The sequence below is a fragment of the Panulirus ornatus genome, chromosome 34 (genome assembly GCF_036320965.1).
Source record: "Panulirus ornatus isolate Po-2019 chromosome 34, ASM3632096v1, whole genome shotgun sequence".
NCBI lineage: Eukaryota > Metazoa > Arthropoda > Malacostraca > Decapoda > Palinuridae > Panulirus > Panulirus ornatus.
Window position 1 is genome coordinate 11,102,316 of NC_092257.1, and position 16,403 is coordinate 11,118,718.

At 43.8% G+C, this 16,403-nt stretch overlaps 1 protein-coding gene across 4 annotated transcripts in view; it reads right to left on the reverse strand.

Moving 5' to 3' along the window:
• Positions 1 to 16,403, reverse strand: part of LOC139759825 (uncharacterized) — a 155,291-nt gene that overhangs the window by 54,381 nt on the left and 84,507 nt on the right. The window contains exons 1-2 of one of the 4 annotated variants that reach the window (XM_071682315.1): positions 8,393 to 8,416; positions 5,516 to 5,576 (exon numbers count right to left, since the gene is read on the reverse strand). The exons of 2 other annotated variants lie outside the window; for them this stretch is intronic. In XM_071682315.1, coding sequence (XP_071538416.1) covers positions 5,516 to 5,545 — 30 coding nt within the window. In that variant the 5' untranslated portion in view covers positions 5,546 to 5,576; positions 8,393 to 8,416. Of the gene's footprint in view, positions 1 to 5,515; positions 5,577 to 8,392; positions 8,451 to 16,403 lie in introns of those variants that run through there. One more of the 4 variants, XM_071682317.1, reaches the window with a different exon arrangement.

Consider the following 16,403-nt stretch of genomic DNA (forward strand, 5'->3'; position numbering starts at 1 on the left):
GAAAGGCTGTGGGTACGGGGCTCAAGTGCCGGTCTGTCCGGCACAGATGGAGCTGCAGTCGCCATTGATATTCGCTCGAACGAGAGACCAAAGTTTTGGTGCAGGTCATTTTACCATGAAATTAATCCTCGTAAACACATGAGAGGAAGACCTCCCCGAGAACGTCTCAGTCATATCCATCATCATTATGACAGCTGGAGAATGGATGCGAGGGGATGTGGCCTTTCTTCGTCCGTTCCTAGCGCTAGCTTGCTAACTCGAGAAACGGCGATCACCTATGAAAAAAGGTTGGGGAAAAACTATATATATATATATATATATATATATATATATATATATATATATATATATATATATATATATATATATATATATATAATCTTCATTTTGTGAATGTTATTTCAATGTGTCTCAAAACACAATATAAATTCTAGTCACCACTGTTGGCATTACTAATGACGTAAGTCATTAAACACATCACAGTAATGACACTACGTCTGCTTGGGTTCACTGCAACTAATGGCGCTCTCCAAGCACAGGTGCTTCATAATAAATCAGCCAATAGTACGGAGGAACCCAAGGGATAAAACCTCTTCAATCACCTCGACCAATCACAAGGAATATAACTCAACCGTGAGAGCTTCCTGCTCACGGCTCGACCAATCACGAGAGGGGCCTACTGGGAGCCAAGGCTTCTGGCATAAACTTCAGCCAACCACAGAGCCCAGGTGCCAAGGCTGTAAACATAGGCGTGGCACCACCATCTGTATCCGACGACAATACATACATACATGATTACATATATATAAATAGAGAAGGAGAGCACCTGCCTACGAATACAATAGCTTATACATACATGTATACACACAAACACATACAATGTGTGGTGAAAACTTGTAAATGTTGGCAGTATACATAAATTCAAAAAACTGCATGACACTAAAGTTGAAGAGATGGGGCCCCATGAATGTAGAAGTCTCTCCTTGTATCGCTCATATAGATATGCACACACACACACACACACACACACACACACACACACACACACGAGATGAGGCCCCACGATTAGGACTCTCTCCTCGTGCTGTGAAACAGTTAATTAGGTACTTACATCTCCGCACCCACCTTCCAGAACGCCCCTCCACCCTCCCGCACCAATTCGCACCCCTATACACCACAGCAAAGCGCTCTACATACACCTCCCCTCATACCAACACCCTACACGTTCCCAACCCCCTGCAACACACACCAGACACTACACGCATTACTCCCCACCAGCGCACCACACTGTCAGCACGCACATCTTCGGCCCCTAACATACACCACATACTCTTGTAAGCACCCTTCCACCTACAACATACGCTGCACGTACTCCTCATCTAGTGAAGCAGATCACCAGGGTTATGAGGGAAGACCTGAGTGACAATAAGACACTTCTGTTCCTGTTCCTTCTAAGACAAGAAACATTCCTGTTATCATTCGGTGTAGTTTCAAACCCACTCTTTCCAGAAGTGAGCACTGGCAACGCTACTCTCTAAGTCGTAGGACTCAACAAATAGTCCAGTTCACATCCAGACCCTTAACATCCTACTTCAGACCAAGGTTCTGAACATCCTGAAGGAGAGGTTATGTTGAACCCTCACCATGACAGTTTAAAAGCTATGATCCTTGCTGATACCCGATCCTAAATGCCCTCCACGAATATAACATTCTTGGTATTCATGCGCAGCCTTCTTTCCTGGAACAGAGAAGCATGCAATTCTCTTCCTTCTTTTGTCTTTCTCTGTTCCCAGAAACTAGACAACATGACATATTCTCTTTTCACCCAAGACGACAGTGTGACCGTAGCATGTTGTGGTCACTGTAACAAGTAATCCCTCAGGAGAAAGACAGGTCACCTGCTCAGGAACACTCTCCCTCACTGCCACGGCCCAGTAACACTATATACGAAAGGGCGAGGAGGCACGACGACCCTCAATGCCTTTGACGGCAAAACAGAAGTAGGGAGACCGGGAGACCATCCGGAGACACATCTCCCACATCCAATGTCAATACATCAAGAAGAAAGGAATTTGGAACTCCAGGCCAACTGTCGTGGTCTCGGCAGCAGCTGTGAGATCAGGAGGAATACAGCCAGACCTGAAGGTCTCCTGACGGCGCCGCAGCAACAAATAAAAGGTCATATGACGCAGTGTAACAATCTCCAGGAATCTTGATGCGTCCTGCATACAGAAAAACGACGAGAGGACGTCGTGGCTGCCTACGGCGACCCAGCAACAATCAAAAGGTCAAGGAACATGGAATAAGGATATCCAGGTATCCTGCAGGTGGCAGCTCTTGGTTCAAGATGAGTCCCTCGCCGCCTGATGGGCTCCCTGAGGTTACCCTGGATGTCAGGTCTGACTCCACTCCTTAATGTCGTCTTTAGGTCAACCATGACTTTGAAGTGTCGTTCAGTGTATCTTGTTTTTCTAAGCGGCAAACTCCAACTAAAGACAGAAGTACCAACTGGAGGCAAGAATTAGTGCATCTTTACCGCCTCGTAACGAGAATATATACACATGCAAGACTCCAACCAGGCAAATACTTCACCAGTGTGGATAAACCTGACAGAGTTATGGTCGTATCTTGGTCGTTTAGTGAGGCACGCGACTCCCAGCCGTATCCCTATCATCTGGTGAGGCACTCGACCTTCCCACCTTTGTTCCTGTCGACAGATGAGGCATTCGACCCTCTAAACACCGTACCACTCAACACCTCCCCATCAGGACAACCAGCAGCCGTCAACCAAGACACAGGAGCTGGATACTCCTCACAATGGTTTGTTGTGGTGTATCTGTAAAGTACATATACGTCGTACACATCTATGTATATCTCAAGAAGGCCTCGCTCACAAGGAGCACCTGACAAGAGAACTTCCAAACTCATCACCATACTGGGGAAAGACCAGTCACTCTGAAGTGATGCATACGAGACATATAAGACCCTCATTACATGACCTTTAACCTCATTACCGCAGGGTCAAGCCTCATGTGTCCACGATTCTTCACGGGCTCTCTATCCTTCCCAACACAACGCGGTTGCCATTACATCCTCCAGAACCAAGTCGTCACAGCATTTGTCAGTGAGGATATTCAACATGATTTGCTGATGTGAAGACGAAGAATTTAGTTCACGGAACGTTATTATGGCTTCCTGGTCACCAAAGGATGTGGGTGTGTGGCGCAGGGCAGCGACACGACCCCGTCACCCACGTCCGTCGTGTAGCACAGGACCACGACATTTCACCCGAGACCGCCCACGACACGCCCTTACTGTGTGTAATAACTGCGTTGCGCGATATTAGGTCTAGATGGCTTCTACAGGTTCGAATCCCATATCACTGCCGATCTGAAAGGTAACGACACTACAACAATTGTTTTTTCCACCACAGAAGCTCTGGCTTGATCACGCCGACTCCTGCTCTTGCCACACAGGTTCAGACTCTGTCAGTTTCGGCACAATGCCTCAGACAACTTTCTTAGTTTCAGAAACATTCGTTATGCAAGTCATATTTTAACGTATTAATTATTCTATACGGACAATGCCGTCATAGTTTACTCTGATGAATCACTGGACAATCTAATTATTGGTTAAAGAAATCCAGTGTTATACATCTACTGCTTTCACAGATATGTTTACATTACCTTAAATGTAAACGTTCTTAAACATACCAAGGTGTGCAAAGTGTCATTTTCTATCTTACTCTTGCGTGAAGCAAACAACTGGAATACCAAGCCTCTCTGTTTTTGGCAGCAGTTCCCTCGGAGTATTTACACATCAAACATAATTGCATTCAAGCAAAAACCAGTGACTGAATCACTTCACAAAATCATTCAATCCACAAGAAAGACACTAACCGGCACCTCAGCTTTCCTGTTAGGCCACAGAAATTTTTGCTTATGTTTCCCGTATGTCTTGTGGTTTCTGGCTTGGATCCGAGACCGCTCAGCGGTCGACAGTCAGTAATAATCATCATGATTACACACACGCCTCATACGGCCCCAGGACCAACTGACAGTGTTGCTGTGGTCGTCCACACGCGATATCGTCTGCTTCCTGTGTGGTGAGACCGCTCTGAGGCCGATGCTTAAGTCTAATCGTCCGTTACCACCAGACGCAGCCTACCATCGTGCACGACCTTTAAGAATGCGCTGCTCCCGCACCGTCAGCTTATTTTCACGACTGCTACCCACCACAGCTAACATGCGGCATCTTTAGGGACTGAAGGAAGACTTAATATTTCTTCATCTTGATCTCTGTCCCTCGAGGTAGGATGGAACATCTCAACTTGGCGTGGTACAATGTTATTCTTTAAACGACGTATCAATCACAGGAGCGCTCGCTCAGGCGACACTGAATGAAGGCGGTAACAAAACAAACGCTGCTGGCGCTGGTTCCCCTGTGGTGGGTGAGATGCCTTTACACTCCACTCTCTAACTGCCTTCCCTTGTCTTGGGCGGACCTGAGATGTACACAAGCGCCTTCCCGTGTTGTAAACGCTCCTTACTTCCCGCCCTCCTCTCCTTACCAGCAGCTACCTGCATTTGTTTATGGCTGATAAATGGTGAGGGTAGTCGCCCACCGCTTTTAAATCCCTCGCCGCCTGCGTAACTCGACCGACCAGGATGCTATCTCATGTTTTTACCCGCTCCCCAGGCCAAGAATGTCAGCATACAACCACCAACTGATCAACAGCCAGGCTGCCTTTCGCCTCACATCCACCCCAGGGAAACAAATTATTAAAGAAACAAGCGAGCGTCTTTAAGATTATACGAGTTTAGTTTCTCTCTTATCTCACCCTGAACTATACAGTTACGTATATTGACCCCAGTACCTCTAAATCACCAGTCTTTTCTTTTTTCTTGCTATGTAATTACAGTCCAGATGAAAGAATTGTGGGATGCTACGGATTACAATCCTTCCGCTGTAGCTTATCCTACTGTTTATGCTCTGGAGCGAGGCATTGGCTAATATATATATCTATATATATAATCACTTGAGACTAGCTATTCACTCGTGGCCGTTCTGCTGCAAATGGTGATATGTACGCCATTATTTGAGGACTTTTGGTGCTGCTTGGCTGAATCCCACTTGCTTCACTCACTACAGGAGGGAGACGGCAGCTGATGCATTACGGAATCAAAATATCGTCTTTTGAAGAAGGAAAAACATTCTCGAGAATGTGATTTTTCTCTGAAAGCCAATATTTACACTGCCTCACGTGACCTTTAAACATTACAGCGGAGTTTACTCAGTACAACACAAAAATGTTCACTAACAAATACACAGAAGTTACGGAAAATATCGAAATACGAACACGTAAAACATAGAAAAGAAAATACCAAAATAAGCACATACCGATGTGTGTGTATATATATATATATATATATATATATATATATATATATATATATATATATATATATATATAGTTAAAGGAAGTTCCATGTACAGGAATTATAATGTGTATTACCTGCTGGAGGCGTCGTGCCCAGCCAACCATGGCCGACCCTGAGTCGTGACGTCATACGTACCTAGGGGGAGGGAAAAACCATTATGGAATGTGTCCAATGGTGATAGTGACGGTGGTGGGTGATAACATGACAATGATGACAGTAATGGTGATAGTGACGGTGGTGGGTGATAACATGATAACAGTAATGGTGGTGAGTGGTAACTCTGGGACGTATTGGGTGACATCACGATGAGGAAGACAATATGGCCAGTGATGTAAGAGAAAATGATTGTGATGAAGATGATGATAAATGGTGAAGATGATCAGTGGTAACCCTAACAGTCACGATACATCATTATGATAACAATAAAGGCAGGTTAAACTGGCCAAAATGATAACAATAAAGGCAGGTCAGATTGGCCAGGTGAGAAAAATGAAGACGAGCCAGACGAACCATAATGATAACAATGAAGACAGAGAACACAACATGATGAAAATCATCACAGAAACCTGGTGATATCACGAGTAATGATAACACAACTGTTCATTATGACACTATGAGCAATGATCATTATAATACCGTTATGATAACAAGGACCACAGTAAATGAAAATATAAAAAGCAAAAAAAGAAAATAATGATAATAATAATAATAATAATAATAATAATAATAATAATAATAATAAAGATCAACAGTCAAGAAAAATCAACAATATAAATCAGATCACATCAAACTTCCTTACAGACCTCCTCTCCTTCATATATCTGTTCTTCATCTCATCTTAGTAGAATAAATGTGGAAAATGCAAATTGTACAACATGCTCAGGTGTCCAAATAAAGACTGGTCGAGATCCACCACACGTACACATGTGGACGCACAGGTAAAAATAAAAAATGCAACAGAAACTCAATCATCATAAATGTTCTTGTTGAGTTTGTCTCATGTACATAACAGGATAACCTAATTTGCGTTCATTGCAGCATGGGGGTAGGAGGGGGAGGGGGGAGTTTGAACCAGTAGAGCTGACGTGTGATGGAGTCTGCTGATGTCATGTGAGGTCAACCATAGAAGAGGTCTAGGATGTGTTTGTGACTGGCTCCTACCCGTGTGACCAAGGGATGACGTCAAATACGTAAACAAGATCATCATGAAAAAGCAGGAAATAAGACCATTATCATCATAACTTTAATTAAACAGGAAAGAAAGTGAAAGGAAATGCTGAAGAAATGCCCAAAACTTTAAACAAAATTTCAGATTATTCTTACGTTAGTCAGATGACTTAGCCTCTCAGAGTACGACTTAATCCCTTGAATACGACGACGTAACTCTTAAGTAAGGAGACAGTCATCATCCTCATGAAAGGTCGTCGTATTCATGGGTTTCAGTAAGTTGTACTTTTCGGGTTACGTCGTCGTACTCACGAGGCTAGGTCGTAGCATTCGCTGAGTTACGACCTGGCTGGACGACACTGCTCGACCTTACTCCACACCACAGTCATAAGCCAACACCTCGTAACAAAACCCTCCATCATTTTCCATGAACATCACCACAAACACTCCAGCAGGCTCCGGGTCCCTCCTGCCCTGGTGAAGCAGAGGCGACCTTCAGTGTTTCACCAACGTTGACCTTTTCCCCTCGATCACTCGGTGATTATACACTGGTGACACAAAGGTCAAGAGGGCGGGCTTCAGGGTCACGAGGGGAGGACGGGAGTCGCTCAGGCAAGGACGGAAGTGGCCAGCCGCTGGTGTAAGGTCATCAAGGTCAGTGAGAGAGGTCATCAAACAAAGTCATCATTAGGTGGTCCAAGGTCACTTGGAGGAGGGACAGAGTGTCTACTGCTGGAGTGGAGGCTGCCAGGTGATCCTTGTGGTGGGCAGATGGAGGACGACTAGGAGAGGTAGAAAGTGGGAAGGGAGGAAGAGGAGGAGAGAAGAAACTAAGATGAAAACACGATTAAACAAAAAGAAGTAAGACAGACAGACTCATACAGGAGGAAGAAAAAACGGAAAAAATGAAAATAATTGAGGTGAATAAGATGTGTGAGCAAGAAGCACTTACATTGCCTAATAACCCGCCACCCCTTAAATTCATGACCACTCAGAAAATTATGCTAATGAGCGCATTAATTTAAGAAAAAAAAAAGCCACGATATTTGTCTTTGCCTAATTCATATATGCTGTTAACACGAACTTTTCAGCATGGAGAAATCCTGAGTTAATGCATTTGAGGAGAAAAAATCCTATTTAATACGAAAATCTATGAGATTACGTGTTCTAAAATCTAAACACATTTTTACCGACACAGGCAGTACATATAATGTGAAGTTTCCGTTATGCATCATTCTTGACTCATCGTGCTAACAAGAATGAATGAACACACACACACACACATACGCAGGGGTGACGACAGAATGTCCAACACACACACTAAGCGTATTGACGGCATATACTAGATTAAGATCTAAAGTATTTAGAAACTGGGGGAATATGGCTACTGAAAAGACGGGAAGTTAATGAAGAAGAGGGTAAAAGATGAGCACGACACCCAGCTAGAAACTGCTACTTGGGAAGACAATAAGTCACTAATTACTGTTCCTCATAGCGAAGGCAGCCTCGGTTCCAACACCTTCACACACTAAGGTACACTAAGGTATTCACACACACAAATAACCTGCTGTTATCACTTGTTGACCGGGCAGTAAGTAATGACATCCTCTGTCAACAACAGTGAGGCCTGAGGAGAGGTCGTCCAGCAACAGTGATGCCATTTTACTTGACAATTACCACCAACTCAGGATTTCTGCGGCCGTCCGGTATACCACTGACACTACCACACACCTGATACCCTCCACAACACGACAAGATGCACAACACTGACACATTTGCTTTACCCTCGAGCTTAACGTTCAGGAACACAGACTGACACCGAGCTCTTGAAATATATCGTTGGAACTGAGATTCAGACTGCTTCAAACTTCCTGGTATCTTGAACATTGACCCGAAGCTACTGGCTCGAACAAATGAATGAAGCAATTTACAACCGAACACGACATCCTCACATCACACTTACATAATTGTCTTTCTGGAAACTGTCATAGCTCTGTATATATATATATATATATATATATATATATATATATATATATATATATATATATATATATATATATATATATATATATATATATATTATTATATTTATTTTCTATAATACTTTGTCGCTGTCTCCCGCGTTTGCGAGGTAGCGCAAGGAAACAGACGAAAGAAATGGCCCAACCCCCCCCCATACACATGTATATACATACGTCCACACACGCAAATATACATACCTACACAGCTTTCCATGGTTTACCCCAGACGCTTCACATGCCTTGATTCAATCCACTGACAGCACGTCAACCCCGGTATACCACATCGCTCCAATTCACTCTATTCCTTCCCCTCCTTTCACCCTCCTGCATGTTCAGGCCCCGATCACACAAAATCTTTTTCACTCCATCTTTCCACCTCCAATTTGGTCTCCCTCTTCTCCTCGTTCCCTCCACCTCCGACACATATATCCTCTTGGTCAATCTTTCCTCACTCATTCTCTCCATGTGCCCAAACCACTTCAAAACACCCTCTTCTGCTCTCTCAACCACGCTCTTTTTATTTCCACACATCTCTCTTACCCTTACGTTACTCACTCGATCAAACCACCTCACACCACACATTGTCCTCAAACATCTCATTTCCAGCACATCCATCCTCCTGCGCACAACTCTATCCATAGCCCACGCCTCGCAACCATACAACATTGTTGGAACCACTATTCCTTCAAACATACCCATTTTTGCTTTCCGAGATAATGTTCTCGACTTCCACACATTCTTCAAGGCCCCCAGAATTTTCGCCCCTTCCCCCACCCTATGATCCACTTCCGCTTCCATGGTTCCATCCGCTGCCAGATCCACTCCCAGATATCTGAAACACTTCACTTCCTCCAGTTTTTCTCCATTCAAACTCACCTCCCAATTGACTTGACCCTCAACCCTACTGTACCTAATAACCTTGCTCTTATTCACATTTACTCTTAACTTTCTTCTTCCACACACTTTACCAAACTCAGTCACCAGCTTCTGCAGTTTCACACATGAATCAGCCACCAGCGCTGTATCATCAGCGAACAACAACTGACTCACTTCCCAAGCTCTCTCATCCCCAACAGACTTCATACTTGCCCCTCTTTCCAAAACTCTTGCATTTACCTCCCTAACAACCCCATCCATAAACAAATTAAACAACCATGGAGACATCACACACCCCTGCCGCAAACCTACATTCACTGAGAACCAATCACTTTCCTCTCTTCCTACACGTACACATGCCTTACATCCTCGATAAAAACTTTTCACTGCTTCTAACAACTTTCCTCCCACACCATATACTCTTAATACCTTCCACAGAGCATCTCTATCAACTCTATCATATGCCTTCTCCAGATCCATATATGCTACATACAAATCCATTTGCTTTTCTAAGTATTTCTCACATACATTCTTCAAAGCAAACACCTGATCCACACATCCTCTACCACTTCTGAAACCACACTGCTCTTCCCCAATCTGATGCTCTGTACATGCCTTCACCCTCTCAATCAATATCCTCCCATATAATTTACCAGGAATACTCAACAAACTTATACCTCTGTAATTTGAGCACTCACTCTTATCCCCTTTGCCTTTGTACAGTGGCACTATGCACGCATTCCGCCAATCCTCAGGCACCTCACCATGAGTCATACATACATTAAATAACCTTACCAACCAGTCAACAATACAGTCACCCCCTTTTTTAATAAATTCCACTGCAATACCATCCAAACCTGCTGCCTTGCCGGCTTTCATCTTCCGCAAAGCTTTCACTACCTTTTCTCTGTTTACCAAATCATTTTCCCTAACCCTCTCACTTTGCACACCACCTCGACCAAAACACCCTATATCTGCCACTCTATCATCAAACACATTCAACAAACCTTCAAAATACTCACGAAGCGCATCCACTTGCCTTATTTGTTGAGCATTACTCGAAGCGTTCGACTCCTTCACATGTTTCATTAACATCAATCGAAGAATTAAAATGCATTTATCAACTTAATATAGAGATACAAATAAAATCATGTGACTCATTAAGATAATGTATATAGTTATCCCATCTGATGTAACTGAGGGAATACAACGATGCCAATCCCATTAACACAGACAGCGACCGCGGGCTTATAATGATCCTGAGCAAGGCCACATGTGAGGGTAAAGTCATCACACAAAACACTAACATCAGTTTATGTACATAACCTTGAGAGTAATTAGCGTGTTGATAATGTCTCTCAGAACCTGTCAACGTACAGTGATCGAGGACACACTCACAAAAGTAGTTATCATCGTCATTCCAAATTTCCTGTGGTCTCTCACATGCTACACATGCTTGCTGTGTTTACATATGCTAAAGTATACCCTTAGCTCTCTCTCTCTCTCTCTCTCTCTCTCTCTCATGGCCAGTTGTATTGTTCGTTCATGGAGCTAATATTTTTTTTTGTCACACAAGTGTATAGCGTAAGGTCTCGTTACACAACAGAGCATAATCTAGCGACAACATAATGTCACTAGCGCCCCGTAATCACCGTGTCTCCTTGTATGTAGCTACAGATATATTCCCATAGTGGTTTGCATCAATGAGACCTTCCATGGCCGAGCGTTGTCTGCTGTAGGGGTGGTAGTGAAGTACCACAGGAAGTACTGTGTAATGTGTCTGACGTGTTGTACATTGTGCTACTGTTGCTTTGTTTCTTGCTTTACATGACAGAGTAACAAAATTCCCTGGGATAATATTTCAGTAGCCCGAAGTTATGGGTCTGACCCAGAAATATCGCTACGCCCTTTAGTTAAGATCCCAGCCCTTCTATATCGCCGGTAACCGATAGTACTGATAAAGCCTATATATAATCACCAGCTTTGTTAACATCATGGCCTGCATATCGTCTGCATTCAGTCAAAAGCCTGATCTTTAACCATTAACAACAGGAAGACTCAAGAATCGATTTTATGAATATCACGTGAAGCCAAAGGTGAGGTTCTGACCCTCAAGCATCGCCTCGGGCAGCAGTCAGGACCTGACCTGTACAATGATGCAGCTGATCATATAATTACGTGGCACAGCTGAATATCTGATAAGAAAACCAGGAAAGCGTTTTCCCTCCAGTGTTCAGTGAACCGAAACCCCTCTGCTCATTCCTATCTTCTTCACAAACATATATATATATATATATATATATATATATATATGTGTGTGTGTGTGTGTGTGTGTGTGTGTGTGTGTGTGTGTGTGTGTTGTTTCTTTCCTTTCGTACTTTTCACAGCACCTAACAACCTGATTACATCACATCAGAAGTAAATTAGTTGTTCACAGGCAGGTACCAGCTTCTAACCATTGAATACTAAATACAAATGTTAATATAAGGTTAATTAGCACCGTCTCAGTCCGCAGTTATCCACATGGGACAGTTTACATCGCTGGCCTTCATGCTACAGTTAATTAACTTGTCCACACTGGTCATTAAGGCACTCGTGACTGTCCTCTTTTCCTGATCAAAATTATCACCTTCATTATATACGTAATAACTATGAAATAATTTCTACCGGCGCCATAATGAGTTTTGGCTCATGTCTTTGTTCTGTGGACTAGCCTTACAACCCCCAGAGTCCGGGTCTGTGGTCCTCGCCACCCCCCTATCATCAGGGGAATATCATGTTTTCCCTGTACCCACGCATACTTACGTGAGAGCTACAAATAATTAATCTGCAATCAGAACCACTTTTATTTTCTTTCTGTAAACGTGTTAATCCTCACCCTGTGAGCATCGTACTTTGAGGAAAAGAATATTGCGACAACAGTGAAATAGATTTAAGGTGTTTTCCAACTAGCACAATCGTAAGTCTGTCATGAGAACCTGTGATCGGTGTTTTTTAATACTACACACACACACACACACACACACACACACACACACACACACACACACATCATACACGAGGCACCCTACAAACTCCTGCTGGGAGAGAGAGGATAAGTGAGCGATAAACCCCCACTAGTGGTCCTGGCCGCTTCCCACCACAACTCTCCCTCCCATTCCACAGCCACACACCCCCACACCCAACCCCTCCTTCCCATTCCCCACAACCCTGAAAGAACTATATATGATAGAGGGTGGAGGCGGGACGTGTATTTATGGGGAGAGGGAGGAGGCACTTGGGAAAGAGAGATAACAACGTGACCTTTACCGGCCATCTACTCTCACTATGTTGATTGTCCCACAAACAGGACAGTAAACCAAACGGTAATCTCCCACCTCCACCTCCACCTCAACAACTGCAGGAAAAAATAGCTAAAAAGATACACCAAGTAGTATGGAAGTACAGGCAGGAGGAGGAGGAGGAGGAGGAGGAGGAGGAGGAGGAGGAGGAGGAGGAACACAAGGAGGCGGTCGAGCAGAATCATGAGAAGCTAGACGCACAATAACGGAAAACTGGATCAGCAGAACGTAAGAAAAACGGGAAGTATAAGAATGATGAAGAAGACAGAGGAAGGGGAAGGCAAGTGGAGCTGGGAAAAAGGAAGAGCTGATGAAGAAGAGAGGGAGGAGGAGAGGGCGTGGTCACCTGACGCGCTCCTGACAACCTTGGCGGGTCACTGACTGCTGGGAGGGGGAGGCAACAGGAGGGAAAGAGGAGGCAGGAGGAGGCGGTGTGATACATACAGACACTCACCTGCAGGATCTAGTACTTCACCATACATACACAAGCAGCCAGCTCCTCAACCTACCAGTGGCTGACACAATAGTGTGACAACAAAAAGAAATTAAAATCAACTCAAGAGGCAGATGGAGACGAAGAACGAGACAGACGTTGGCGAGAGAAGGATCAATGATCGTGATGGTGAATATAATCTACAAGGATGAAGATGACTGGCGTGACGTGGAAATGTCTCAAAAGTTTAGAACAAGAGAAGCATCTTCTGTATGGAGGTGATGAGAATGGACACGTTGGACGACTCATCATAATAAGTGAAGTAAGAGATTACGAAGCACTTACATATGCACGAAAGTCCATGTTCCACTTTAAGACCCTGGGATGGGTTAAGGATGTGTAGGTGATGTTTGGAAGCTGTATGTGATGTACCTGATCCATCCTAAGAAACTGGGAATGGAGAAATAAGAGAGACATACAAAAAGCAATCATCTGTTACTGTGAGCAGCAGTCTGATTCATTCAGTAACCACAGATTGTTTCATCTCATCTGTCTCTCTTCTGGAAGCTCGTACATAACTCCAGTCCACTGATCATCACCCAGTGTATATATACAACAGGCATCGACCCAGTAACAATGACATATCTTACTTTTTTCACTCAAAGTTTATGTTCCATTAATGTTCATGAGAGCGACTTCCTCCATATTTGTACACTGTACCCGCCATATTACTAGTCTTCTACGTTGGCTGCATCAATATTATGCAGATAGACTTGCCCCACAGATCTCCCCTACCCATAAACCTTAATGACCGGCAGCCTAGTCCAGCCGAACCCTCCATACCTTTACTACCACGCGTTTGGCATGTATCATGAGAGAGAGAGAGAGAGAGAGAGAGAGAGAGAGAGAGAGAGAGAGAGAGAGAGAGAGAGAGAGAGAGAGAGAGAGAGAGAGAGAGTCCCGAGGCAGTGGACTGAGTAATGTATCACATGAAAATCATCAGAAAAGTTATGATACATTTACACTAGTTAGATTGATAAATTGCTACGGAACATTCGGCAAGCGGCTGCGTCACATAATTACCGAGTGACTGCTAGCAACTCAAGGGTGGGCCGTTTTGATAACTATTCCTTTCCCTACACCTCGAAGTTTTGGAACACTACCCTCTCAGGTCTTTCCTAATAACTACGACCTGGTACACTTTAAGAACAAGTTTTCCACCTTCTCCAAAATTCATAAACACTTTCTCTTGTCTTCATTAACTTCTCTATATCTCGACTAGGACTTCAGTCCGTGACTGGAGCCTCCAACGTAAATATATGTATTTACATATTGTTTCTAGCCTATTCATCTTCCCCACCTTAGCAAGGTAGCGTCAAGAGCATGAAAACAATAGTGTAATTTGCACACACCCAGTCTTTACCCTCATGTACGATGTACCGAAACTAAAGACTCTCATCCATAGCCAAGCCCAACAAACCCCTCCATGATCGCCTCATATTCTCTGGTTACAAAGGCACGCACTCAGCAACAGCCCAGCGAGTGCTTTCCAGGCAGTTTGTGATGATGAAAGAGATCAGAAACATAAAAACTAGTCTGGTGAGAGTAAGATAACTTAAGAAGTAACTGTAAACTTTATCATCATACTATCAGAGTCAAGCCCTCGTCCGCTAGCTCCTGCGTAGACATAAGTTAGCCTTAGGACTTCCTGCAATCTGCCAGAAAAGTGAGAGTCGTGTCCAGAGAGAAAAAAATAAATGTCCTTACACAATCTGGAGCACATCACCAAAGTAACACATGGCCTAATGACTCTACTCTTATTCCAAGGACAAAATCACAACAACGTAAGTAACACATACAAGTAAGTCACAGTACCGCCTAACCACATCAAGATAATAAACATTGGACGGTAATGTACAGTTATAGGTCTGCCGGCTGATCTCACAGTAAGAGCCAATTAGGATCTTGCAATCTGTCTTCATCCATTCAGACGAGGTTCCTGCAGCCATTAGTAGCGGATGTACTCGTGCGTGTGTTCCTGACTGTCCAGGCTCACCTGTAAATGGATGCTGAAGTGTAAATGGGGCGCTGCACGTGCAAATGAAGCGTTCAGTAGTGTAAATGTGGCGGTCATTGGTGCCGATGAGGTGGACAACGATGTAAATGAGGGTTGAAAGTAGTCAACGCATAACTTAAACCGCAAGCCTTGTAAGGCAGGTGAAATTGGACACGAGAGTAAACACTGACGAATGGGGCTGTGTAAACTGGAAGTTGGTGTGAATGAGGCGCTGTGGTTATATATTTACACGAAAGAAAAGTAGTTACTTTATGATCTATATGGTATACTATGTATTTACACGTGTAAATGAAGTGTCGAAGGAATACATACAGCATCACAACTGTAAACATTAGTACATAGCCAATGATTTACAAACGCTCCCGAAAAAAGTATAAACGACTCCTTTAAAATAACTTTAAAAATATGAAATGCAGTGGACTACATACTGAAGGAGATCACTAATTACTATCAAAAAGAATGGGTGAAGTGCTTCTGGTACCAGAAGATAACTCACAGTTTCTGAAGTAATATTGTCATTACGTAAGACTAATAGCGAGGGTGTTGATGATGTGCTACGGTTGGCTGATGGTGGTGATACTGGTGAGAGTGAGTGATGGTGATGATGATGGCAGTTCTAAGGCCGACTGGTGATGGTGATGGTAACAGTGACGGCATCAGTGTTGTTGCTCATGATGGTGACCCGTCTGGCTGAGGCTGGGAATGGTGGCAATGTTGATAATGATGGTAATCTGGTTGTTGGTGATGATGGTGGTGGCGATAGTTACTGATGGCATTATGGCTGGTGATGGTGATGAGGGTGACAGTGACGACGATGTCACTGTTGGAGCTGATGATGATAATGATGGTGGTGGTATGGCTGGCTGGGGTCAGTGTTGGTGATAAAGACGTCCGGATGTTGGTGGGAGATGTGGTACAACAACGTCAGGCCTAACACACCTCCTCGCTACACTTTCCCCCGAACAATACAAACATCGTGTTACACCCTCCCATCAACACACACACACACACACACACACACACACACACACACACACACACACA